This window comes from Hippoglossus stenolepis, chromosome 21, assembly GCF_022539355.2.
Source record: "Hippoglossus stenolepis isolate QCI-W04-F060 chromosome 21, HSTE1.2, whole genome shotgun sequence".
Classification (NCBI taxonomy): Eukaryota; Metazoa; Chordata; class Actinopteri; order Pleuronectiformes; family Pleuronectidae; genus Hippoglossus; species Hippoglossus stenolepis.
The window spans coordinates 1,397,178-1,424,690 of NC_061503.1; the positions used below are offsets into that span (position 1 = coordinate 1,397,178).

The following is a 27,513-nucleotide window of genomic DNA, read 5'->3' on the forward strand; positions in this document are numbered from 1 at the left end:
GTTGTTTAATTACAGATGTGTGGATGTGGTTTTATTACAGATATGTGTGGATGTTGTTCTTTACAGATGTGTGAATGTTGTTTATTACAGATGTGTGTGAATGTTGTTCTATTACAGATTTTTGTGAATGTTGTTTTATTACAGATGTGTGTGAATGTGTTCTATTACAGATTTGTGTGAATGTTGTTTTATTACAGATGTGTGTGAATGTTGTTTTATTACAGATGTGTGTGAATGTGGTTTTATTACAGATGTGTGTGAATGTTGTTTAATTACAGATGTGTGTGGATGTTGTTCTATTACAGATTTGTGTGAATGTGGTTTTATTACAGATTTTTGTGAATGTTGTTTTATTACAGATGTGTGTGAATGTTGTTTTATTACAGATGTGTGTGAATGTTGTTCTATTACAGATTTGTGTGAATGTTGTTTTATTACAGATGTGTGTGAATGTTGTTCTATTACAGATTTTTTGAATGTTGTTTTATTACAGATGTGTGTGAATGTTGTTCTATTACAGATTTGTGTGAATGTTGTTCTATTACAGATTTGTGTGAATGTTGTTTTATTACAGATGTGTGTGAATGTTGTTTAATTACAGATGTGTGTAGATGTTGTTCTATTACAGATGTGTGTGAATGTGGTTTTATTACAGATGTGTTTGAATGTTGTTTTATTCCAGATGTGTGTGAATGTTGTTTAATTACAGATGTGTGTGGATGTTGTTTTATTACAGATGTGTGTGAATGTTGTTTTATTACAGATGTGTGTGAATGTTGTTTTATTACAGATGTGTGTGAATGTTGTTTTATTACAGATGTGTGTGAATGTTGTTTTATTACAGATGTGTGTGAATGTTGTTTTATTACAGATGTGTGTGAATGTGTTTTATTACAGATATGTTTGAATGTTGTTTAATTACAGATGTGTGTGAATGTTGTTTTATTACAGATGTGTGTGAGTGTTTTATTACAGATGTGTGTGAATGTGGTTTTGTTACAGATGTGTTTGAATGTTGTTTTATTACAGATGTGTGTGAATGTTGTTTTATTACAGATGTGTGTGGATGTTGTTTTATTACAGATATGTTTGAATGTTGTTTAATTACAGATGTGTGTGAATGTTGTTTTATTACAGATGTGTGTGGATGTTGTTTTATTACAGATGTGTGTGAATGTTGTTTTATTACAGATGTGTGTGAATGTTGTTTTATTACAGATGTGTGTGAATGTTGTTTTATTACAGATGTGTGTGAATGTTGTTTTATTACAGATGTGTGTGAATGTTGTTTTATTACAGATATGTTTGAATGTTGTTTAATTACAGATGTGTGTGAATGTTGTTTTATTACAGATATGTTTGAATGTTGTTTAATTACAGATGTGTGTGAATGTTGTTTTATTACAGATGTGTGTGAATGTTGTTTTATTACAGATGTGTGTGAATGTTGTTTTATTACAGATGTGTGTGAATGTTGTTTTATTACAGATGTGTGTGAATGTTGTTTTATTACAGATGTGTGTGAATGTTGTTTTATTACAGATGTGTGTGAATGTTGTTTTATTACAGATGTGTGTGAATGTTGTTTTATTACAGATGTGTGTGAATGTTGTTTTATTACAGATGTGTGTGAATGTTGTTTTATTACAGATATGTTTGAATGTTGTTTAATTACAGATGTGTGTGGATGTTGTTTTATTACAGATGTGTGTGAATGTTGTTTTATTACAGATATGTTTGAATGTTGTTTAATTACAGATGTGTGTGGATGTTGTTTTATTACAGATGTGTGTGAATGTTGTTTTATTACAGATGTGTGTGAATGTTGTTTTATTACAGATATGTTTGAATGTTGTTTAATTACAGATGTGTGTGAATGTTGTTTAATTACAGATATGTTTGAATGTTGTTTAATTACAGATGTGTGTGGATGTTGTTTTATTACAGATGTGTGAATGTTGTTTTATTACAGATGTGTGTGAATGTTGTTTTATTACAGATGTGTGTGAATGTTGTTTTATTACAGATGTGTGTGGATGTTGTTTTATTACAGATATGTTTGAATGTTGTTTAATTACAGATTTTTGTGAATGTTGTTTTATTACAGATGTGTGTGGATGTTGTTTAATTACAGATTTTTGTGAATGTTGTTTTATTACAGATGTGTGTGGATGTTGTTTTATGACAGATGTGTGTGAATGTTGTTTAATTACAGATGTGTGTGAATGTTGTTTAATTACAGATGTGTGTGAATGTGGTTTTATTACAGATTTTTGTGAATGTTGTTTTATTACAGATGTGTGTGAATGTTGTTTTATTACAGATGTGTTTGAATGTTGTTTTATTACAGGTGTGTGTGAATGTTGTTTAATTACAGATGTGTGTGTGTCTTGATGACCACTCAAAGAGTTTTACAGTTCAGTTTTTTGCCATTCACCCATTCACACACACATTCATACAGTGCATACGCAACACTTTCTCTATCACAGTCTGTTTTTCAGTGTCTTGCACAGGGACTCTTAGGCAAGCGGAATGGAGGAGCCGTAGTGGATGCCCGCTCTACCTCCTGAGCCACATGCAGCTGCACAACATACGACATGTCAAGTTTTTGGTCATCTCTTTCTGTCCTCATTCTGCAGGTATCTCTGCCAACTGAAAACTGCTCAGCTGCTACAACCAGCAACACATAGTCAATCTGACTCCACACAGAAGACTGGACACCCACTGGTCATATTGAGATACATATAAGATGTGTTGCTTGTGGAAGGATATGTGGTTGATCCAAATATTTCACAGTAATAATGATTAAGAAAATGATTCTTAGAACAAAAACAACATTCCACATGTTTTTTTGTACGTTCTAGGTTCTACCTCAGCAACATTCTAACAGTGTTTTTGTTTTTGCAAGTGGTAGGTACAGTCAATATTTATCTTGGGTTGGACAACAATACTACACTGAAGTGCACATTGACTGGGAATGCATTTTCTAACCACATGCTAGTTCTTCAGTTTTGTCTGCTAACATGAAATAAAAACACAGTCACTGTGAACCAAGTAGTTTTTATTAATTAAATCATTAGTGGTTAAGAAATAAACAATAAACATTATACTAGCATCTGTTAATGACAAAACAAAAGCAAAGAAACAGTTACATGTGAACTACATTTTGTGCTCCATTGACAAAGGCCTCAGCATGGCTGCATGTTGTCACTGCCTTGCCAGACATGGCATTGTTGATTCACTTTCAAGGACTGAGCCTTAAACCACCAAATGTCTGTACCACAACCGTGGATCAAAAAGGCTGGAATGCTTTATCCTTGCAAACATGAGTGCCAGTGTCATTAACAAGCGGTTCTAAATGCTGAAGAAGTTATGCAACAGAAGACAAGAGGCTCTCTGGTAAATAAAATCAGTATGCATTGTGATCTGCATTGGCAGTGATTCACATTATATACAAAAAATGAACACAAATAAAAGTGTAATGTTTGTCTAAGATAGAAACTGGACAGTACAAATACTATGGTGACATGGTCAAAAGTTATATAAAAACTCTTTCTTTGATTCATAAATGTTTCTTGTGTCTGTCTCTGTGATAGCCTTTGGATACACTGCTGACCTGTTTAGTGTGTTCACCTCTTCACACCAAATTATGTCAAGATAGGCCCCACTAATCTGAACAGCATTAGTTTGTAAAAATGAAAGTGGATGGAATATTATCTTGACTATGCCAAAAGTAATGCAGTCACAGCAGGTCATTCAACAACAAAAAACATCAACTCTTAAAATTCATTCTTGCAAAGCATTCATAAAATTCCACCAATCGTTGTGCAGAATGAAACACATTTTTACATCTTATTACAAAAAGGCAAATGTGGACAATAGAGTCTTGCTCTTGGGAAATATTTCAATGAAATGGTTATTTGAAAGAGAAAAGTTGGAGCTGAAATGTTCCTTTAATCTGGAACAAGAGAAACTTACAGCAAGACGACTGAACACTAGGGGTCAGTCTCAGACCACAGCAATATCATGCACATGTAAAGAAACTTGGTCGTATAGAAAGGTCCTATTAACACACAAACTTCTTTGACCAGAGGTTTGTACGTTTTTACCGTAAGAATTGGTCCTTATCCCAGTTCATTTATGAAACACATATTTAGATATACATGGCAGGTTTTTATAAGAGCAAAACACTCATGGGAAAACAATAATGGTGAAAATGATTGTTGAGTGAAATGAAATGGACTGTCCTCATCTTGTGTTTCATTGACCTTCATTTGGGTGCAGGTTATTTTTTGGGAACACTGGCAGTAAAATCTAATAAAAGAGTACTGCATGAAAGTAGGTATAAAACATATATAAAAGACAGTAATTGGGTTACATTCTGCAGTAATGAAAAGGAGATAACATCAGCAGAATGTGAAGTGTGATTACATACAAAATCATACATTAAAACTGTGAGCTCATGAAAACCTAAAAATTGCAACAGAATCACTTGACTTCTAAATAACGCGTACATTAAACAGAGTAAGATAAAAGAATTCAAACAACTTAACAACAAAGGGGGTGTAAAAATATGTTGCATGTGTGATATGTGCTATTTTTAAAACACAAGGAATTTATGGATAAGCATGAATATGTACTCATATTCTCATATATGTGTTTATCAATGTAATAATTGTGAATCTGCATTTTAGCAATTCATGAGAACTCAAAGGAAATTCAATGGGCAGAAGTTGAGTCATATACTCATTCCACTAGTTGGAGTGGTAAGTGTAGTGTATTTAAAATAAAACAAAAAATGAAATACTGAAAAGAATACACTTTCTCACAAAGAGAAACCCTCCTGATGATTTATGTCAGTTTGGCTATTACCTTTTTCTGTCTTCTTCTTCTTCCTCTTCTTCTTTCACTTTTAGTGATCATCTACACCATCCAAACACAAATGGACTCTAAACAACCCTTGAAATGCTTTTACAAATATGGGACTGTTTTCCTTAAATTCTTTAAACTATGTATTTAAGTAATCAATTATCAATTGTTATCAATTTTATTTTATTTTTTAGCCCCATCTTGAGTCTTACTTGTAATATTGGCCATCATTCCTATTGTTGATAAGTAATAGACAAGACAATATATTGTCCTGACCAAATTAAATGCTGAGACCCACAAGCAGATTATACTGATGGGGGCAAGGCACCTGACTCCTCATTGCTAACACTCTCTGTGCAATGTGTACAGTTTTTCTACACCAGAATATTATCTGGCACTAGCTTTCCTCTTTGATATTTTATGTCCATTTAAAGGTACAACAAGCTGTGAATACAACACTGACATAGTATCACCCTGTTAAGTTGTTATGGTGAACGTTTAAGCAAAGAGTTGCCTATTTACACATCCAGCCTCAATGACTACTCGTGCCTATTGTTGCTGGAATGAAAGTTAATGAGTGAGACTGAAACTGTGGGCCAGTGGCCCTCTGGGGCAGTTGCTTGCCCTGTCTACTTAGTTAACCAAACATGGGTAACCTTGCTGAACTGTCTGTTGAGTCTAGTGACATGAGGAGACCAATCAGACAGCAAGGAAACAAACAAACCCCTCAACATTAGCCAAACCTATTCAGATGAGAAAACAGAGGCAAGCATTTCCAGCCTCCTGGTTCAACTTTGACCTGCTGTACAACATTTACCATAGTTGTGCATTTACACTATTAGTCAGGAATTACTTAAAAATACAGTTTGATTGCAATAATCAATCACTCTCAGTATATTATGCTATTATGGCTACACTGTTGTTTTTGGATGGTTTTCTCTGTTTGAGTTGAACAGACTTAAGTACATGTATTTTTCTCCTGGACAACACCCTCTCATTTGCACTGCTTTGGGACCCTAATTGGGTTATTCACTTAGATGAGCATGGCATGACCAGGACTGGATTAATGAAAAAGAAAAAGAAATGTCATGTTTATCACATGGTTGGTCTGTATATCAATGAGTGAGTGCCTTCTCCCTCGGCAGTGGATCAAATCTAGTCCCGCCTTCTGCAGTCAAAAGCATTGACCATGTTGACCAAAAACATGACCACTGAAAACAATAAAGATAAACAGACAGGTGTTAAGCAATTTCTTCATAATGTAACATTTGGTAAATGCAGGCTGAACTAATATTATGTCCCTCCATGTTTCTCTTAGTCCTTCAAACACAGTCCTGATGAGTCCCCTGTCCTCAGGAAGTTTAATCTCAAAATTTGACCTATTCACACCTGAACCCCTGAAAAGCAGAAATCATCTTGGATGTGTTGTCAGTGTGGAACAATGATCCTCCTGTCTGGCCCAGCACCTTGACTTTGTTCAATAGCCGGTGCAGAACTTGGTAGGCTGATAGGCCTACACAAACTTCAAAGTCTACGAAACCAAGTGCAGTAGACTACATACTGCTCGAGCATAATGTATTTAAGATTGACATGGTACATTGAATGTCTTGTATATATTTTCAGACAACAATGTTTGACATTTAAATTGAATACCTGGTCTATAGCAAAAAACACGTATTTATACAGATTTTAAGTGCACAAATTTGGGTTGTCATGAAGCAATTAGCTTCAAAGTTAATTTCACTCAAATTAATTTCCCCATAAATTCCCATTAATTTATATAGTAACAATCGGTTGCTCCAGATTGTAAAATGAATTTGTCCAAGGTAACAGTGCACACCTTTGCAATCAATTATTACTGACATTTTGGAAGCAGTTTGCCTCCAAATAAAGTGGTTTGGATAATCTGGAAAATGTATTAATTTATTTAATACCTATCTGGTTGACGAATCTGTCATCAACTAGCAATATCACCATGCTTCCAGATCTCAACAATTACTATGGTGGGTACAAAGTTCTTATAACTGATAGGAATAATGGCCAAAATAGTGAAAATAAGATCCAATATGTAGTCAACTGTTATTATTTTCTAGAAATCTTCTTGATCCTCCCAATTTATTCAGTTTTTACAGAAGACTTTGGGTTGTTGCACAGAATTTTGTCAGGATCTTGGCAAATTCCTCATTCTTTATCTAATCGCTGTCTCTATCTCTGTCTTCGTTCTCATGCAGGGCATCGTGGCTGTCCTCTTCTTCGTCCTCCTCAGCCTCGTCTTCATCCTCTCCTCCATTAATCATCTCCATCTCAACCTCCTCTCCGCCCTCTTCAACTGCCTCATCCACGTCACTGAAGGGCTCGGCATCCTGGGACACTTCCACCATCTCAGTGCCTTGTACCACTTCAACAGCACCCTCACGGATTTTCTTGACATGGAAGGTGAAGGGCGGCACCTTGTACACAGCAGTCTTGGAGCGGGCGTAAACAACATGGTCTGGTGTGAAGGCTTTCTTCACCTTGTCTTGGGATGTCTGCATCTTCTGCTTGCGCTCAGGGTTGACAGTCATGCGGTTTCCAAGCTTTCCCATCTTCTTCTCAATGTTGTGACGTGTTTTCTCCAGGTTCTCCTTGGTCTTCTGCTTTGCATTCTCCAGGTTGTCCTTGGTTTTTTGTTTGGTCCTCTCCAGGTTATCTTTTGTCCTCTGCTTTGTCTTCTCCAGGTTGTTCTTGGTTTTTTGTCTGGTCTTCTCCAGGTTCTCTTTGGTCTTTGCCTTTGTCTTATCCATCTTCTCCTTTGAGAAGACGGTCTTCAGGGTTTGTACGCGCTGCAGGCTGCTACGCTTGATCCGTTCAGCACGAGTTTCCTCAATTGTCTCCTCAATCTCCAATCCCTCCTCGTCTGAGGAGAGGTCTACATGGGGTTTGTCTGTGTCCTCTCCCTCTCTTTCCTCTTCCACAGCTTCCTTAAGCTCTATCAAGCTGCCTCCTCTACTTCCTGCCACAGACCCAGAAACCTTCATGGATTTAGAGATGCTGAGTTTTGATGGAACCTTGACTTCATCCTGTGAAGAACAGAACACAACGACTGTTATTGTTTAATGTAAATGGTAGAAGTTTCTCAAAGTTCAGGAATCAAGAAGAATAATGCCTGGTCGAAATTCAAATTTTATACATGACATTATGGTCCAGCAGAGCTAATGAAAATGCAGAAAAAACTATTTTGTAAGCCAGAAAAAGTAAACATATATAAGAAAAGATTGTAACTGGGAAGTCATGGGAAAATCAGAGTGAACAACAGATCAACTTTTTTGTGCTGTGCTGTATGTACTAAAAAAACAGGAGCTGTTGGAGGATACAGGACACCCACCCCACAACACCTAACCTGATACCAATTCATGAGAAAAACATAACGTCAACTGCCTGATGTGGAGCATCATATAGTTAATGATAATAGGCTATATTCGATAACCAACTACTAAGTTTATCTATCTGCGGTAGTGGTTCAGAGAATTGTCCGTGGAAACTGCTGCCTGCTGATGCTTGAAACAAGGTTTCTTTAGTGGTATGAATTCCTTTAAAACCAGCAATGACTGAAAATATGCTAAAACACTCTGTAGAGTTCAGGGAATCTGCAGTTTGGTGGTTCTGTCTGGGTTCATCACTATAAGCTAAAAACATTAAACCAGTCGTTGAAACCAATGATCAGAGCATCTTAAAGGTTAACATTTTGTGATAAGGCAATAAGAATGGAATGTCTTTAATATCATAAAATGAAAATATATTATATATAGTATATTATGTTAATTTCAGTATATTTTTCTCTATGTGCATGGGTACAAACTAATTCAAGTGATGAGTATGACTAAACATTCAGTGTTTACTACACAGTACATCAGATTTGTTGTACGTCATCCAATACATCATCTAGTTAATAGTAAATGGTCTGTATATATATATATATATATATATATATATATATATATACATATATATATAGCACTTATAGTGCTGACAACTCAAAGCACTTGACCCATTTGTACAGTGCATCTATCGGCAGCACTTTTTCTATGAGAACAGCACAGTCGTCAGGGGTTCAGGGGGTCTTCCTCTTTCCATCACGGCAAATCCTCCTCCAATTGGGCTCCTGAATGTCTGCATAAGGGCCAAAACTTGTACGTATTGTCTTTTCCTCTCCCTCTACATGCCTTTATGGTCAAAACAGGAACACAGCAGAGCCAGAACAAAGGACCACAGGGTGGAAGGAGGGGGGGGGCAGCTGTAAGGTGTGGAAAAGGTCGTATGAACTGAGTAATAGCACAAGTGGGATGACGCTTCTGACTCTTGGAAAACCATCTGCTCAGCAGGAAGATGGTAACGTCAAAGTGTAGGCTAGAAGGTGGAGGTACGAGAGTAAACGGTGGGTGGGCCCCGTGCCTATTGTGTTCTGTTGCTATTCCGTGTCATGGCAGTTTTTATGAAGGTATTGTACTGCAGTATCTTGGGTAAACTTGACCTTGGATGAGGGATCTCAGCCTGAGCAGCTGTGTTGACAGGGGGATGGTTGGAAAAAACTGTTCTTGCTCAAATTCATTACGTCTTGTTTTGATTACAAAGACAATGCAGTGGGTATGGCAAATCACTTAAGCAACATGTAGTCCAAGTGTCTGACCAGGCCCCACAGTTCATCACAAGAGCTCTCATTAAAGGTGGACAGCACAGTTAAATGTTTGCATGCTGATCTTTCTTGTGGAACTGCACAAGAATGTGGAATGTGGAATGCTGTAGAGTAATTCGTACTTTCATTAAATATATTAAATAATTCACTGTGCACTTCAGAAAAAGGATAATACAGTCGAATACCATTTGCTTTTGAAATGAGGTGAAGCCAGTGTATGACTGGGAAAACCCCAAATGTGATGTGTTTGCATGAAATGGATTCAAAAGAAGTTGCGGTGCAGGAGGGAATTCTGTGCTGTATGCATGTGTGTGTCCAAAGTACATGGAAAGAGTGTATGGGGAAGTTCAGGCATTCACCTTGGTGTGTTGACTTCCTGACCCTCCTAATTTAATGGGACATTGTTCTCGATGAGGCTGCTGGGCCAAAGACAGGAAGGTACACTCACAGGCATGGAAAATAGACGAATGTGGTATGTAATGGTTCTGTGAGCCCGATTGTGTTTTTGTTCGTGTCTGCGTGTTTGGTTTTCTGAGCAAGCCAACGAGTTTGCATTTTGCCCTGAAGTCTTGCAAAAGATGCATAAGGAAATAATTTCCATGTCTGGTTTGTTCCTAAATAACTAAATGACTGTCAGGAGGCAAGTCAGTTGCAAAACACAATAGACCACAATGTGTGTGTTTGTGTGTGTGCATGAGAGAGAGAGAGAGAGAGAGAGAGAGAGAGAGAGAGAGAGAGAGAGAGAGAGAGAGAGAGAGAGAGAGGGAGGGAGAGGGAGAGAGAGAGAGTATGTGTCAGCGTGTCCTGAAGCAATGGGGGTAGTCATCTCATGATTTATTTCATCACAATATGGGGCTTCGCAATTTGCTCTTTATCTCTTATGCCATCCTGTTGTGATTATAAGTGTGTGTGTGTGTGTGTGTGCGTGCGTGCGTGTATGCATGTGTGTGTGTGTGTGTGTGTGTGCACTCGATTTCTGTAACCACTGCTGCATTCCATTCTGCCACTACCTAGACATACCCACATAGTCATAAACTACATCACTGCATTGTTCACATCAACTTTCCTACTTGGTTGTCGAGGTCCTTTCCCATTTTCCCGTTTTCCATCTGTCAGTGGTGGACATGTTGCTGCAGTGACTCATGGCTGGTGGAAAACTCATTCATCTGAGAGGCATTTACAGTGCTTTTACTCTGGCTCTCTCCTAACAACTCACTTTGTGTGCGTGCATGAACACTCACGCTCTCATACTCACCTCTTAGCTCACAATGCATTACACTGTTCCATTACTGTTAGTATATAGCAGACATTATCCTCTGGAACTTCACCTTACCTGACAGGATGACGTTTACATGGAATATGAGTAACATTGATATTGATCTCCTTGTACATATGATTGGGACATTATCCAGGTTTCTAGTCTTTATTCCTGTTATTTCACTGAAGTTTACCTCTCTGGTAGCTTGCCTCACTTCTATGCAAAATTGGTTATGTTAAAACTGCCATACTTGTTCTTTCTTTTAACTCACAACAGACATGTTAAAGGTCCAATGTGACGCACCTAGGACAATCTATTGGCAGACTATGAATTTCACAATGATTGTTTTATTACATAATCACCTGACACTAAGAGACGTTTTTTTTCACCTTAGAATGAACCTTTCACATCTACATCAGGGGCAGGTCCTTTTGCACAGACTCCGACATGTTGAGCCCCCACGTTTCTGCAGTAGCCCAAAACGGACTAATCAAACTCTGAGAGGACCTCTCTGCATTTATATGTTACCTGAAGGCCACTGTAGATTCTTCTACCCACTTGGAAGGGGAGGGGTATTCAGGTACTAATATGCAATGTGCAACTTCACCACTTGATGCCACTAAATCCTCCAAAGTTTTCCTTTAACAACCATAATATGACCGCTTCACACTCTACTGTCCGGCCACAACCATGGTTTCTCATAATGAATGTAAGCACCGAGCACGTAAAGCACAGAGAAGAGTACTGCTCCCTCAACAGTGTTGACAAGACCAGAGAAATGCAAACACTATATACGTTGAACAATCCTACTTTGAAGGAAAAAAAGAAAGTCTATTCAAACTATGGTCTGTTCTGCAGCCAAATTCATCACAGCACAGCTTCATCGAAAGTGGTTGTAGCTGCAACATATGAAATAATACAATTTTCTTTTGGCAACAGTCAGGGAAGTCACACAGTGCAATTACTAGACAGATGCATATAAACATTGTTACAGATAGAAAAGCTGTGCAACAAGTGTAATGCACACAGAGTGTCTAGTTGAAGCTACAACCCTAACCTCTGGAGGAGCATGGCTTCGGCACCAAGGCAATTGAACAGAAGAGGTAGCTAACAATATGATGCATGCATATAGTCCTTACAAAAGCCTACCATTGTGTGTGCTTCAGTTGCTGAGATCAGCTGGATGATGTTTTGTGTTGTCAGCACAATGCAGTGTTTCTCTCACATGATGAATGTGCATGATGAATCTGTCCCACCATCCACTCAGCACAAGCATTTAGGCCCAAGCCTTTACATTTACATTTCTTTACATCTCATTTAATGTGTGATTTTATCTCATTTAAAATTTCTGTTTCAAATACATGTTGGCTTAAAAATGTTTGAAAAAAGAGCAACAGTCTACAGCTTTGTGGTGACCTAGTATCTGTGGGGCTCTACTGCTCCCTGTAATGAAAACCAAATTGTAATATGGATATTAGGCCCGATTTTCAAATACTATTATAATACATCCAACAGTTTCAAAAAATAGAACAAGTTCACTTGTTCTATTTTCACTGTTCTATCAGTTGAGTACATTACTTGTAACCAAACAAACATATTCTGACAAGCAAATGTGATATTTTGGTCTGGACTAAACTGGGGAAATAACCAACACTGCCACTCTGTGTCCATTGAACCATTTTTGGTCTTAATGAGTGTCTAGTACAGTCCTGATTTAGAAAATACATTTGAGTGTATAATGGTCAACATCTTGTTGACCATTATATTTTACTAGTGCAGTTCCTGCTCCAAACCTGCCTGTCTCTAATGGACTGTTCTTTGTGTTCTTCCTACATGGTTTATCTGCAATTTTATAGTCAATACTTTTCATAAAATGAAAACGAATTTTGTTTATTACTGTTCATGTGTGTACCTTATATATAAGCTTGACTGAAATACTGGTGTTATTTTTTCTTACATTACATGTTGGCTATTTCAGACCCAAGTTCACAACTTTTCAAAATAAAAGCGCTGCAATTTTACTTCGTATAACTATGTTCATTAAATTTGTATTAATATCGAACGTGTCCAAATTGCACCAAACTCGGCACTGTACTTCCATGGGTAATTAACAGTTCACATACAAAGTGTAAAGCGAGAGATGTGTTCCACATACAGACAGACAGACAGATGTATGACTCAGTTTGCTCTCGGGCCTGTGCCTGTGTGTTTCCTGAAAGATGTTGAGGATGTTGTTTGTGGGGCATATTAGAATTTCCACAGTGTAGGCAGTGGTGAACCACACCTGGCTATCCACCAGCCCAGGGGAACTATGGCATCGGCAACAATGCCAGAGCAGTTACCTCAGGCAAGTGTGTGTATTCACTTCCTGCCTCAGACTGAAAACCGTTGAATGTATCTTAAATTTGTGCTAAAGTAGTTATTAAAGTTCTTTATTAAAAGCTGCTCGTCCACACACATGTTGGCAATGGTGATTAATAAAACAACTTATATTAAATTGAGATGATAATTCACAGGGTCATTTGCTCCCGTTACATTCCGCTCCTACCCCCTTACACTTATATCATTGGCTAGACATCAAGTTAGCTTCGAGAGATAACAGCCTGCTGCAGCCAAAAGAGGGCAGTAAATGACAAGATTCCATGTCCTGAGAGCACGTCACTGGTCTCTGAAGGTTCTTTTTATAAAATATACAAATAAAAATCATACCATCGTAACCATTCACAGTTTTGCCGCCACAGTTTTTCGGTCATAACATTTAGTTGTATTTGTATCTCCATGGTAACAGCGGTGAACCTAACTCTAATGCCTCAGAGGAAGGGGAAAAGATTTTCCATGAGAAAACATTTGAATCAGGGGACAGACCTACTCCGACTGGAGGTGCGTGTGTGTAAGTGTGTGTGTGTGTGGGATATGAAACACACCATGGAAGCTTTCCACTCTGAGCCCACACTGCAACCACTCATTAGCCCAAAGTAGAGAGGGAGAGGAATCCCGCTGTAACACACCCCTCTCTGTTTCTGTTTTCCTGTTTAAACTCAAACCACTCAGAACTCCCCTACTGCTGTGGAAAAGATATATGCATGAGTGTGTGTGTGTGTGTGATGTAACTGTATAAGGAGTAAGCTTGCTATGAGCTTAGAAGTGTGCATTCCATTATACACATAAACACACACACACACGCAGTGACAGGATGTTCCAGTAAATCCATGAAAAAGGCAAATGCTCATGATACAACAGCTGATTTCAAAAGGAACTGAGAGTCAAATGAGGACAAGTTTTTCTTTTTCTTCAGCTTTGAAATTACAAAACCCTTTAACTTGAGAAAACAGATTCACCACAAAGTCCATAAGTTGCTGATCTGTAGCTTTTGATCAGCTGTCATGGACAAGTTGTTGCTACTTTTTTTTACCAAAAATGTAACAACTTCATAATGAAGTTCATATTATGTGAAATGACTCAGAGCTTTGAATTGAATTTGTCATGAGGCTGTTGTTTTCAAGCTCAAGAATGAGTCTAACTCACAGTAATTCGTACATGTTGTAGCTCGTGCTTCATAGGCTCCACAAGGAACAGAAGAAAAATGGGTCATCAAATATCTTCCTCAGGCTCTAATACTCTTTTTTTTTTCTTTGACAAAGCGCTTTTCTTTTCCACACAAAAGAATATAGCAAACTGTCATTTAAATACAACTGGATACACTCAACACTAGTGAAGCCAGGTCTCGGCTCAGTATTTTGTATTTTTTACCAGGGGTAGATAGAGAAAGGGTAATCCCTCTTGTAAAGGAGGAGCTGTGATACCTTTACAATACATTTATATGTGTGTTTCCAGCATCAAAAACATGTTCAACCTGCTATCATTTAAGGTTGGTTAGTTAAAAACTACAGTTTCAATATCCCTCACATTTTTGGGGCACAAGAATAAATCTCAGAAATAGAGCAGAAATATAAAATCTGGACAAATTAAAGAAACTATATGAAAACTAACCATGTCTGCTACTGTCTATGCACTTTGTGTTTTACTATTGTATTAAAACCATTGAAATAGTGAACTGTGACATGCTACACCATTGTGTAAAAGTAACATAAGTGGACATGAGTCATAAAGTCAGCATGGTCTGTAATTACCCATGGATGACCATGGGCACTGACTGTTGTGTGTGTGTGTATGTGTGCTGGGCATGGATTGCTCCGCCTCAGTTTCTCATATGTACATTTGAAACAATTAATTTCTTGCTGAAGAAAAGGGTCAAACCTGTAAATGGGATGTTACACAAACATTTGTGGGATTATTTATCAATGGTTATGGTAATGGTTATAAATTCAAAGGATTTGGATCACACGTTTTCACAAGTCCAGAACACAAATATAGGGAAACAATGCAGATGTAGAAAGGCCTAGTATCTACTGCATGGTTAGGAATGTAATTGTTAATTAATGCAATGTTGTGTTACCAATTTCCAAAGTTACATAGTCTGGCCTTTATAATAAGCTCATAATACCCAAGAGATGTCACTCATGTTTTGATACGGTTTCTAACTAAGTAACAGCAAACCAATGTCAGTCTAATCTTAATCAGACTCAGGGTGATAGATGTGCAGGCATACACTCTCTCTCTCTCTCTCTCTCTCTCTCTCTCTCTCTCTGTGTATATATGTGTGTGTGTGTGTGTGTGTGTGTGTGTGTGTGTGTGTGTGTGTGTGTGTGTGTGTGTGTGTGTGTGTGTGTGTGTGTTAGAGAGAGAAAGAGAGAGAACAGTTCTAAGTAAGTGCCATGAGAAAGATCGTAATAGTCCCACAGTCACACAGTAAAAAACTCTGGGGAGAGAACTCTCTACTCTCCGTCTGTTTTCCACTCACCCCCTTTAATCAGTGACATGGGACCAGAGAGAGAGAGAGAGAGAAAGAGAGAGAGAGAAATTTCTATATAAAGTGATGGCATGCTGTTGGTCCCTGAGGAGGGAGAGATGGATGAGTCACCAAGCCTGTCGTTGCCTTAAAGCACTGCAGCAACCTTCGTTCTTTCTTTCTTTCTTTCTTTCTTTCTTAGTTGTTATCTGCCTTTCACCTTCTTCCCACCCCTTTCTTTGTCTCCTTCTGCCTTACGTGTTGTCCTCAGTCAATGGTGTGAGAATGAACTTAGATTCTTGGATCACTGAGGAATGAGAGAGATCAGTGTTTACAGCTCCATGGCAACAGAACAAATACTCCTGTGCTAGATACTCTTTCCCTACAGAGAAGACAGGGTGGACGGACAAAAAAAGCAGTTTTAATTTAAATACCGTATCAAATCAGGAAGCTGATTAGCAGGGAAACAAGTGAAATTTGTACTACACAGCCTGTGCATTACATTTTACTTTAAAGTTGTGCTTGTTTTTAGCTCTTTAGCAATGTATTCACTAGAAATGGAGTGGGGAAATAATCTGGAGCCTCATTTGATGCCCAATAGCATGTGATCGCATTTGAGTGAATTCAAATCATTTGGTTTTATTGTATCTTTCCTTTTCTTTAGTGTTAGCTTTTAGGTGCATGTAAAAATTCAGCTAAGTTGCTAAAGCCAAGCCCTGGCCTTTTTTTCATGCCACTTACATGTAACACGGCTGCCAGCGAGTTTTGCTGAAATTGGTAAGGCAGACTTGACGCAATTATACCGTGGCTCCTGTTTTTTCAGCTGATCCGGAAGCCTCTGTGTAAAGGGCGTGACATTTCCGACACATGGTCTGCTGAAAATCAGAGCAGTTGCCTATTTGGGAGGCGGGGCCATGAGCTAACACGTAGACAAAGGGGGAAAAGATTCACTGCAGCTGCATTTTGAACATTACAGCATGTAAACCCATTGTATAGCCCCAAATTAAATGTATGAACTAGTGAATGGACAAAATATGGTTCTAAATAATGAATGTTCTGTTGGAGTTCAGTAGACTAAGTTCACTTAAGTAATGTCCGCTGAGAGTAACAGAAATAGCAGTGGCGGGCTTGTTTACCGGTTAGTCAAGTATCACCTGCATACATTATACTGGCTGGCTCCACAAATAATCTCTCATGTTTAGGAGGTATACTATATTTTCAATTGTGTTAGGAGTCGTCTATATAAATAAATGTGTAATATTTGTTGCTGTAATGTAATGTAAGTCCCAATGATACTGGATAGTATCAGTGTGTCAGTGCATTTATGATAAATGTGTTTGTTGGGGTTTATCATTTCATTTTGTCACTTCACTGTGCCTTTTGTATTCTTGGACTCTGTTTAATGACCATGGGAAATGGGTTTCGAGAAACAAAGAAAGCACAGTAGTGTTGGATACTGAAGGATAACAAAGGAGAATGAATACGGCAACAAAAGAATGCTTTACTAATAAATATAGGTGTGGAGAACTTGGCGAGAACTAGCCATGTCTCCGTCCTATCCCTCTTTCCTGTATTCTATGCAGCAGTTTAAGGATGCTGCAGCTATGGTTCTCCCAACACAGAAAAGAGCACATAGCCTTGTTAGCATTGGTCTTTGAATACTAGTGCTGAATGACTGAATCCTTTCTTCTAGCAATGTACTACCTCCAGGAAATAGTCACACTTACTCTTTCAGTCCAACAAAAGCTTTTGATTTCTGTTACATGTTTACCCAACTGAATCAAAGCCATATAAATGGAAGTGTATACAACATTAGTGTTAACAACTCACTTTGTTACTGTGTGACAAAATGTAGCTGTAAGCTGTGCAGGTGGTGACTGACTGATAGATGTTGAACTGCAGCCCATACTCCAAAGAATGTAGAGGAGACAGCTTGGTGGCTTCAGGGCTTGCCTGTTACCTGACTCAGTGTTTGTTAGCCTGTGGATATGACTCCTGTCTGCTGCCGCCTGCACTCACACCTGCACGTTTTAGTGCCTCGTAGTGTCGATAGTTGTTTTGGGTTTGGATTGAAATACCTTCTTTATCTGCAACTCATTTCAGTCCCCCACTCTATATTGATCATTGCTGTATAGATGTTAATAGCACATGCTGGGTTGTTAGCAACAAGCAGTATCTAATTTAGTCAACAAGTATTTAACTACTTACTGTTTGGCTCATAAAGAAGTCATGGTTTCCATTAAGATGTGAAAGTAGGAAAGTTTCATTTTTCACCAATTATCATCACATCCTCTCCTCTCCTGGTCAGATGTTTCTGCTTGTTGTGTTATTTTGTGGCCAACATGTAATGAGAATATTTCCTACAGTGCTACAGTTTCCTGCAGCTTCTGCGTGTATTCGGGATGTGGACCTTCAGACCACACCCGTTTGCATAAACCATCCACTTAAACATGGGGTTTTTGTGAGGGAGCACACATGAATGAAGTAGAAATAAAGATTTCTTGTAGTGTTTCCAAGGCTGCTGACACATGTGTGTCAGGCACTTTGTGTTGTTTTCAATCGCTCTCCTTTCAGCTCTCACTGCAAGACACAGCTTGCCATTGTTGACTATCATTGCAGGCTGTTTTTACGACATACTTTGGTTCGTGGGCATTCTGATCATGTACTTTCATGTAGGACCACACAGACACACACACAAATACACACACACACAAACACACACACACACACACACAAATTTGGTCCCATAGACACACACAATCCTTTGTATTATGAACACTCAGAAGCCCAGTTCGTAGTGATGACACCCACCCATGTCACATGATGAGTGTACTATTCCATTGCCATATCCAAAGACAACTTTATGCCAATATACAAGAGGAATATTTTCATTGTACTTGCACCCTTGAACAATGGGGTCTAGTTATTGTTGTGATGGGATGAGCAGCTGAAGCTTGGCGGCCTTGTCCCCCTCCTCTCTGGCCCCTCTCACTGCGTGAACAGCTCCCCCTGCTCGACTAAGAGGGACTGGGACAGTCAGGGAAGACTTTGGTGGTTCCCATGGCCACCCCATGTTACTCTTTCCAATAACAATGGAGGAGTTTGGTGTTTATGGATCTGCAAAAGAATTTGCTTCTTCCTCTACTGTTTGTGTAGAGTCCTCGGGTTTAACCCTCAAACCCCCACACTAACGTTAGGCCCCTGATGGACACAGTTGTGTACTGCCATTGCCACTTTGCATTTTAGTGTGTACATACGATGAATGGTCTCTTAGCCAGGAAGGCCATGATCACACAGGCCAATGATTAGTCAGCTACCCTTGCATGCAGCCTACTATTTGTCTGTTTGTGGTGTCTTATTTTCTAACCTGAGCCATGTATGTGGTTGGACACATGTAAATATATGGAGAGATTATTATTTATTACATTCAATAGTGCAATTATCTATAAGCTCTTGCTAAACAGTACAAAGCAAGTATAATATATAACTTACATCTCAAAAGAGTCAATTACTACAAATGAAATGGCTACAAAAAGTTTACATCGTTGAGAATATTGTTTATAAACTGCAGTGTTTTGTCTGAGCAACAAGAATTTAATAATGAGAATGTCATAATGACGTCATTCTCTTATCTCAAGATCCTCGTTTTCAGCTTTTTTAGGGATCTTATCTGAGTATTTTTCTCAGTAATCAGGGCTTCAGTATGACATTATGGCAGGATACCAGGCCTCTGTCCTTTGTAGTCTGTCTAAGCGAGTTTCATCATGACATCTTTCCATTCAGCCCGCAGACAAAGAGACGTGAAAAAGCGATCTTAATATTCAAGTCATCATAGGCCGAGATGATATGGTAACTTATTACAAGCGTTCCTCTGTTCAGGGCCAATAAGTTAAGCAGCTATGAGAGGATTCAAGGCTGGAATCATATGACAGTGTGGATCATATGAGCAAACAAACTGATGTTTGGACTAACCACAGCTTTTGACTGTGAGTCATCCACATCTGACTCATGTGGAAAAGCTTCACCTTAGAAATAAAAAGCGATTTGATCTGAAAGATCATTTCTGTATTGATGTCAAGTGATCGGCATTAGAGTAGATTTGTCATGCATTTCACAGCAGCTACAAAATGATGATGCTATTTTTGAGACAAGGCTGGTTTTGAGTTTTTAACCAGTTTCAGCAACAAATAAATTCTCCATTCCCCAAAGTTAATGTAGTTGAAGCAACATAATAGTAATTTACAATACTTTACAAGACATTAAAAGCTTTTGGTGTGTTAAAATCAAAATTCCCACTTTCCTTCTCCAGCTAAATGTGTGGTAACAAAAGAGCGGAACTTTTAGGTTTGTAATGGGAAGCAACTGCCTGCCATCAGATTAGATTAGATTACTCCACACAGAGTTACCCACGCCTCGTTGAAAATATTTGTTAATGATTTGCATGGGGGCACTGAGAAGCAGGTGATGGATCATGTCCATATTATGGCACTATTGTGTAACAATGTGAACCCAGGGCAAAGTAAAGATGAGTGGTACAATACAAATGGATCCTAGTAACAATTCAAACAGTACTGAAGTTGAATAAGAGCACAGGAAAGTCTAACAGACACAAAAAGGTCATTGGAGTTCCCTGCCAGGATATCAAAGTCAGGGAGAAAACCTTTTTGAAAACTTGTGGTTGATGATATATTAGCATGTATCAAACAAGCAGATGTTGTGGCCTGAGTGTCAGCAGCTGGTGCCTGCGCCCTGCCTCGGATCTTCAAATCCAAACAGGAACATGATCTCCAAAAGGGCCTTTCCTTCTCACAATCAAACAAGTATGCGATAGTTGCTATTTTTAGATGGCTCTTTCTCAGTCTCCATGAGCCCTCTGTTATCTCACTCTGTTTCCTTTGTCGTCTCTCCTTCTCTCTTTTCCTTCCTCCCCATACTGTCAACAAGCTCTCATCGATGTCTTCACCATGTTACCTGACATGCACACCACCAGTACTGTATGTACTGTGCCACAGAGTAAAACACTCCACCAAAGAGCACTGCTCCCAGCTGAAACAATGTTAGACACAATGTGCCCTGTAAACCGAGCCGGGAACATTTCTGGCTCACATGTCCATATATGGGCCTGGATCGACCTGTGTGAGAAGAAAAGGTTCACGCTTGATGAACTTACTCGCTAAACATTATTGGGATCCTGATCGCTCCCAGGCTGTCGGTGAAATGTGTTGCATCTGTACAAGACAAGTCAAGTCAATTTTATTTATGTAGCGCCAACATAACAGAAGTTATCTCAAGGCTCTTTTCAAAAGTCTTGCAAATCTGATTTTAATCTTTTGAGGACCGAACATCCAGATTAGCTCATTTGAAAATTATTTGAGTGAAGTTTTAAAATTGTGGTGTTGATTGAAATGTAGGGAAAGATAGTGATTCCTTTGACGGTCAGATTTACATTGATACATTTGGCTTGAAGCCTGAGTCATTAGAAAGAGGCATAGATGATTCATGCCATGGTAAAAAGGTGGAGCTGGTATCATGGCTACATGCACCCTACTTTGTTTATATTATGGAGTAAATTATAAACAGGCAGAGCAGATCGAATGAGGTGACAGCTAAAAAATGAGGTGACAGCTAAAAAAAACTTGATTCACTTGGTCCCTATCAGTGGATCTGTTGATTGCAGTGACTGAATTGAAATAAAATGACTTTGCTTTAAATGACCTTTGAGTAGTTGCACAACAAATGCAACACTACTAATTCTTGTAGAAACTAAAATTCTTCAGACTCATGATGTTACCTTGCTTTGTTTTGCTTAATTTGTATAAAATTTTGATTATAAATAATTAACTGCAGGCACTCAAAATGCATAGCATTTCAGAATTGCTTTTCATAAGCATGCTGATCTTTGATCATATATTATTTCACATCTCTTTTCAGTCTCAGTTAGATGACCCGATTCTTCAAGAACACAAATGTAATCAACTGTACATGGACAAAGAAATAGTGAATTGAGATGAGAGAGAGGAAAATGATGGAGTGGTAAGGGAGTTGGGGCGGTGTGTGGGGCGGGGCAGGGTGTGGAGTGAATTCCTCGTGGGTGGAGGAGTCGGGCAGAGGGAGAAACACGGCTGTGACTGGTTCCACATGAGGAGGCGGAGGAAAGAGGAGGTTAGCATGGAGCGCTGGGGATGCCTGTGCTATGAATCAGCTGTCTAAATATGCTCTTCACCGCAACACACCCATGCACTCCCTGTACAAAGTGGATGGACATCTCCTCTTCGCTCAGATTTTATTGATCTTTTCCCTCTGTTACCGCTCAATGATTTGCTCTCTGGGTTGATTTAGGACCAAGCAGGAAACACAACAATGACACACTATCATCAGCAAACAGTTTCCATTCAGCAGTAACATTTCTTTGTGGTCTGCTTTTAGCTTTGTTTTTTTCATTTGATCAATTGTTAATAATACAAAGAGTAGGAATTAGTGCTGCTTTAATCAACAAACATTGCCCTAATTGCTGCCCCTGTTTCTCTCTCATACACTGTCATATTTCACATCAAGTCCTCAGTAATCTCTGTTATCTGACACAATATGCACTCAACTGTCAAGGAACTAAATACAGTTGTAAATGAGCCAAAGGAGCCAAAGCCCCCCCCCCTCTGGGTGAACAGGCTCACCCAGAGAAGCACAGCTGCTCATGCTAACAAGGAGATTGTCTTTTCCAACTGATGTGCTGACAGAGCTGCCACTGATTCTTTTCCACGTACACATCGTACAGTAGCCTGGGCTGATCCAACATACCAGTGGCTTTATGGGGTATTGTTTGCATCGTTGGCTTCAACAACAGCTGGGTTTGGTTTGGCTGATATTAGTGTTTGACTGACGGTGATGAATTGTGGCAGAATGAAATATGCAATCTGGGGAGAAACATGTGGAATCAGGAGACTAAGTGTTCGTTAAGGTTTCGTAAATATGTTTTACATATGTTGTCATGTTCATCATATCTAAGGAGTTCATCTTTTGTCTTTCACAAGTAACCCAGATGAGCAAAGTCGTGAATCTCATCAGCACAAGTCTTGTTAGGATCACATTTATGAAGGGGGCCCAGGAGGGAGTGGAGCACAGACTGCTGGGCCACTAAGGCAGAGATTAAACACCCTGCTCCACTACAAAGCCCTCGTGCTGAGGAGCCCCTATGTGAGGTGACCCTATGTGAGGGTAAACACCACTCAGTAACTGGGTTACTATATTCCACTGAGCACCAGGGCAGGGCTTTTCCTCGGGGCACAGGCAGAACAAAACATGGCTGAGTAAATCTAAACTCCCACCTCACACAGACAGACAAGTGTGGAGCAGTCTGTAAAAAAATATCTGGAAATGATCAGAAAACATGATCTGTTGCTAGGTTACATGTATCACAAACCTATAAACAGTCTCATATCAGGTCACAACCCCGGGGTGGATAAGATTATTACATAGAAAACCCTATAAGGGAATGTTGATTTGCCGATTCAAGTTCACACTGCTCATGAGGAGATCTTAGCTATGGGAGGGGCAATTTTATGAGCTTTTTATGAGTGTTATTCTTAAAAAAAATTAATTAATTAACAGATTAATTAAAACCCCCAAAATCTAGATCTTATGAGAACTAATACTGTAGCATACCGGCATAAAACTTAGGTTACTGTTTTACACAGTTTGATCCACTGGGGTATTTTTCAAAATAAATGTTCAGCCATTCAAATATACCATGGGTTGATAAAGCCACAATGGGAATGTTTTTTTGATAAAGCACAAACAGTGATACCAATAGTGATACTTTAAATTCTGATGATGACCTTTTGATATTTGTTTTTAACATAATCTCATAACGTAACATTTATTTCTTATAACAATCCTTTAAATATGACCAAGGAACATACAGAGAAGTATGTATGTAACAAATGTACTTGTCAGTGCTCTCTGGTGGACAAACTATGGTGACACTCTTTCTAAATGAACTGAAACATATATGTATTAGATTTGTCAACTGAAATGTACACACATAATCAATACACCAATATATATGGCTAATATTGTGGTTTGAAGTACATATACACACAACTATCTACTGCAGATACTTCTATCAACTCCCCAGTGTTGAAACTGTTGGAGGTGGACATGTGACATGTGCGTTGAGAAATAAGTCACCAGCAAAGGCCAAGTATTCATGTGTTGACACACTGTCCTAAGTAGACAAATGTTAGACAGTATTACAGCTCACTGGGGGTGTTTACTATTGATATTGAAAGGATCTGCCCTTGGAGGGCAACAAAGTAGCACAGAAAAGTGAAACCAGAACCCATTGTGGTTTGCTTTTTTTAATGAAGATGAATCTGACGTTATGTCATTGTTGGCAACCGTAAACAAAGCCAGTGTTTTGAGTTAGTGACGGAGCCAGCGATAGAGATAGGCATTTCAGGGGGAGTCTCTCTTGCCAAAGGGCCCAAGCAGTTGGCTGATGCCAGCAAAATCCCTACCCATTTGTTTTTCAGTGTGGGGGATTTCTGGTAGATTGTATTGAAAACTTGCAGCCCTCAGCTTCAAGACTTTATTTTGCTCTAATTGAAATGTGGATTTATGATCCTTTCAGATTGAGGAATGGTTCAGTCATCGGATTTTGTCAGATGAACTGATGGAGATATGCTTATTTTTGCTGAGAGCTCTACCCTGCCCATCTGCGGATCATTACATGTAAATTCTTTTGCAGGTATGCCAAGATGAGGAAGCCATATATACTGTGTAAGTGTGTTAGAAATGCACAACCATTTACAGTCATACAGTCTGGGTTGCCTAAGATGGAGCTCTTATTATACTTTTGCCCAGTCGCAGGATAGAGACAGAGAGGAACAGAGAGAGGGGGGTCAGTGAAAACCAAATGTCTGAGTCAAGGGTGGAAACTCTGAATGTTCTTGCACCACAGTGCAAAAACCTGAAAGCTATTATACATCACACTGCAAAGGCTAAAAAAAGGAACAGGGCTCCCCTCAACTCCCCTCAGTAAACAAACGAATAAAAATGTGCTCAGTTTCTTCAAATGAAACATTTCTCTGCAGTTAACAGGGCCTAGCACTCAGTTGTGGTATTTTCCATCTTTGCATAAAAAGGGGAATAAGTGAAATGACTTTCCAAATTAATTCCGTATGAGGTGGGCAGCTAGCAAACTTGGCTAGGTCGTACTCTTCTAGTCCTATACATGGCCTGCCATGAAAGGAAAATATCTGGAAGCCATCTGTTATGGATAATGCTTATTGATCCAGCGTACAGTAGATCTGGGAGCGGGTAGAGGGGGACAAACACTGACATACACCCATGATCACTGCTTGTGTGTGTTGTAAGAACATATATTATGGTGCTGTAGGCTAACATCATGGAGTATTTAACGTTTTTCAACACATTTTTTACATTTTTTAAAAAAGGAGTTGGAAAAAGACTACAAGCTGTTCAGTGTTTCCATAGGTGTGTATATGTCTCAACATTCTTTTTGTTCTATTGAATTATAATAAATAATTATGAATTAATAATTAATGATTATGGCAATATGTTCATATTGTTACAAACCCTCTTGATATATTACTTTTTGTTGTTTATTTACCGTAGGATTAGCATTAGGATGGACTTTCCAGAGAATAGACTATAAATGTATTAAATATCTGATATGATTGGTTGGAAAAGAAGAAATAATGATTCTAAATTCTAAATATCTCCTTTCCTGGAAAACAATACTTTCTGAGATCAGCGTTTTTGGTACTGTAGGTTCAGTGATGAGACATAGCACAGTCTGTCACTTCAGCACATGCTAAAAAGGTAACCTCGGACCACTCCTTCAAATGTATTTCAGCTAATTGAGAAACATCTTTTGCAAACATCCTCTTTTACTTGTATTAAACCATCACTCGTGCCTTTTCAGCAACATTTTTTGGAAAATGTGATGAGGTAATAAAAATGATTTCATTCCAGAACCTTTACATGTGCTTGGTTCACCCATGGGCCACACCCATCCCTAAACCAATAAGGTGTCATTTATTTTACATAAACAACTTTGACCTCAAACACACAAACTCCAACCACACAATAATACACACACACACACATACAGTCCTACCTGGTAGATCATGACTTTAAAGTTGCGTCTCTTGAGCAGCTCAGCCTCGTTGTTCTCCAGCTTCTTGATCTGGCCTCCTTGCTTCTCCAGGGTGGCCCGCACTGTCTTGACATTGACGCTCACCTTGCGCACCTTCTCCATCATCTTATTTACGCTGTTGGACGTGGTACTGTGGCTTTTGGACAGTTTGGTCAGCTCGCCCTGGATGCTGGTCACCGAACGTTCCATTTCTTGTTGTCTGGCCTCTAGCCCGCTCTGGGTCTGCTGGATCTGGTCCACTGCCCCAATGATCTTGTCAAGCAAAGTCAGCACCATGACCCCGTTCACCTGTGTGTCCACCTTCGCTTCCTCCTTGTCTTCAGCAGCATCCCCCTCCGTGCCCATGGTGGACAGCTCTTTCTTGGCTGCAACAATGGCATCATCTTCATCATCTGAGGGTGCGAGATTGATCTCGTCGTCTGAGATCTCAGTGAGCATTCGAGGCTCCAGCAGGGCACTTGAGGATTCCAGTGGTTCCATGGTTGCCATGTTGGTGGATTTATTGTCAGTCAGCTAATCAATGTTTCTTCACCACTGGTTCTTCTAGATCACTTTTTACAACTCTTTTCTCCCTCACTCGCTTCTTCTTTTCGTCCCTTTTCCAGATCTCTGCTTTTCCCTCCTGCTTCTACACTCACTTGTCTCTCTCCAGCATACATACACTTTGTCTCTGCTTCTTTCTGTCTCTCTCTCTCCTTTCTACTTGAAATCACTGGAATCAGGCCAACGTGCAGGGGAAGCCAAGCAGTGCTGGATGTTACCACATGAGCATTAGAGTGCGAATGCAGCACCAGGGAGAGAAAACCCTCCAGTCAAGCTAGAGCTGGCAGGGTTTTTCCTCTCCAGCCCCCCCTTTTTTCCACTGGACTCCCCACCTCTCTACAAACCCCTCCCTCATCTCCTCCCCATATAGACACACATGCACATCAGTGCAACTCCACCTACAATAAAAGGCCCAGCCCTGTGATGATTCAATGACACACCCCCTTGGTCTAGCCTCACTCAGAGTGGTTTAAATAGTTAGAACAGAGCTGTGCTGATCTGCTTGTATACAAGCTCAGGCACAGCAGAAGGAGGAATGTCAGGCAGGATCTGTTCCTGTTTCCACTAATTTCTACATTTTTACCATATGGAAGGCAGGGCCTGATTTAAAATGGATGACACCAGACAGGAAGACGAGGAAGATTGACAACAAAATTATACTGATTGTCGTTGTTGTAAAAGTTAACATACAATTTTACTTTATATATTCATATACATAGAAATACAAATGTTCATCAAAAATAACAACTCAAGTTCCATTCCATATAATTAGAATTAAAGGTTTATTGTGTAAGATTAAGTTGTGAAGTTGCATGTTGCAGCTGAAAACCCCCACCTCACCCTCCCCTTCCAAACATGGAAGAGAACCTGTGGTGGTCTTCAATTGTCATAAAGTTTGTCTTGTCTGGGCTACTGTAAAAAAACATGGCGGCCTCCGTAGAGAGGAACCACTCCCGATGTAAATATAAAGTATTTGAATATAAAGGGCCCATTCTAGAGTAAAGAAAACAACTATTCGTACAATTCAGATGAAACACACTAGTGAAAACATAAAGGATTATTTTATATTCAATTTCTGCCAATAGATCCCTTTCACCTAAATCTTACAATCTTAAATGTATATTCCAGTCATTTAGTGAGGCAAA

General features: G+C 39.1%; 1 protein-coding gene across 1 annotated transcript; it reads right to left on the reverse strand.

The window, feature by feature from the left end:
* Nucleotides 1-3,044: 3,044 nt before the first annotated feature.
* Nucleotides 3,045-26,658, reverse strand: LOC118100212 (caveolae-associated protein 1). The gene is made up of 2 exons (XM_035145057.2): nucleotides 25,787-26,658; nucleotides 3,045-7,928 (listed from the first exon to the last, which is right to left on the reverse strand). The coding sequence occupies exons 1-2, from the start codon at nucleotides 26,312-26,314 to the stop codon at nucleotides 7,062-7,064; spliced, it is 1,395 nt and encodes a 464-aa protein (XP_035000948.2). The 5' UTR covers nucleotides 26,315-26,658; the 3' UTR covers nucleotides 3,045-7,061.
* Between the last annotated feature and the right edge of the window lie 855 nt (nucleotides 26,659-27,513).

What these genes read in the sequence shown, in the direction of transcription:
- LOC118100212 (XM_035145057.2), bottom strand. Translation starts at nt 26,314, where the DNA reads ATGGCAACCATGGAACCACTGGAATCCTCAAGTGCCCTGCTGGAGCCT. An exon ending in TTAAAGTCATGATCTACCAG is followed by an intron (nt 7,929 to 25,786) that starts GTAGGACTGTAT and finishes TGTTCTTCACAG; the next exon opens with GATGAAGTCAAGGTTCCATC.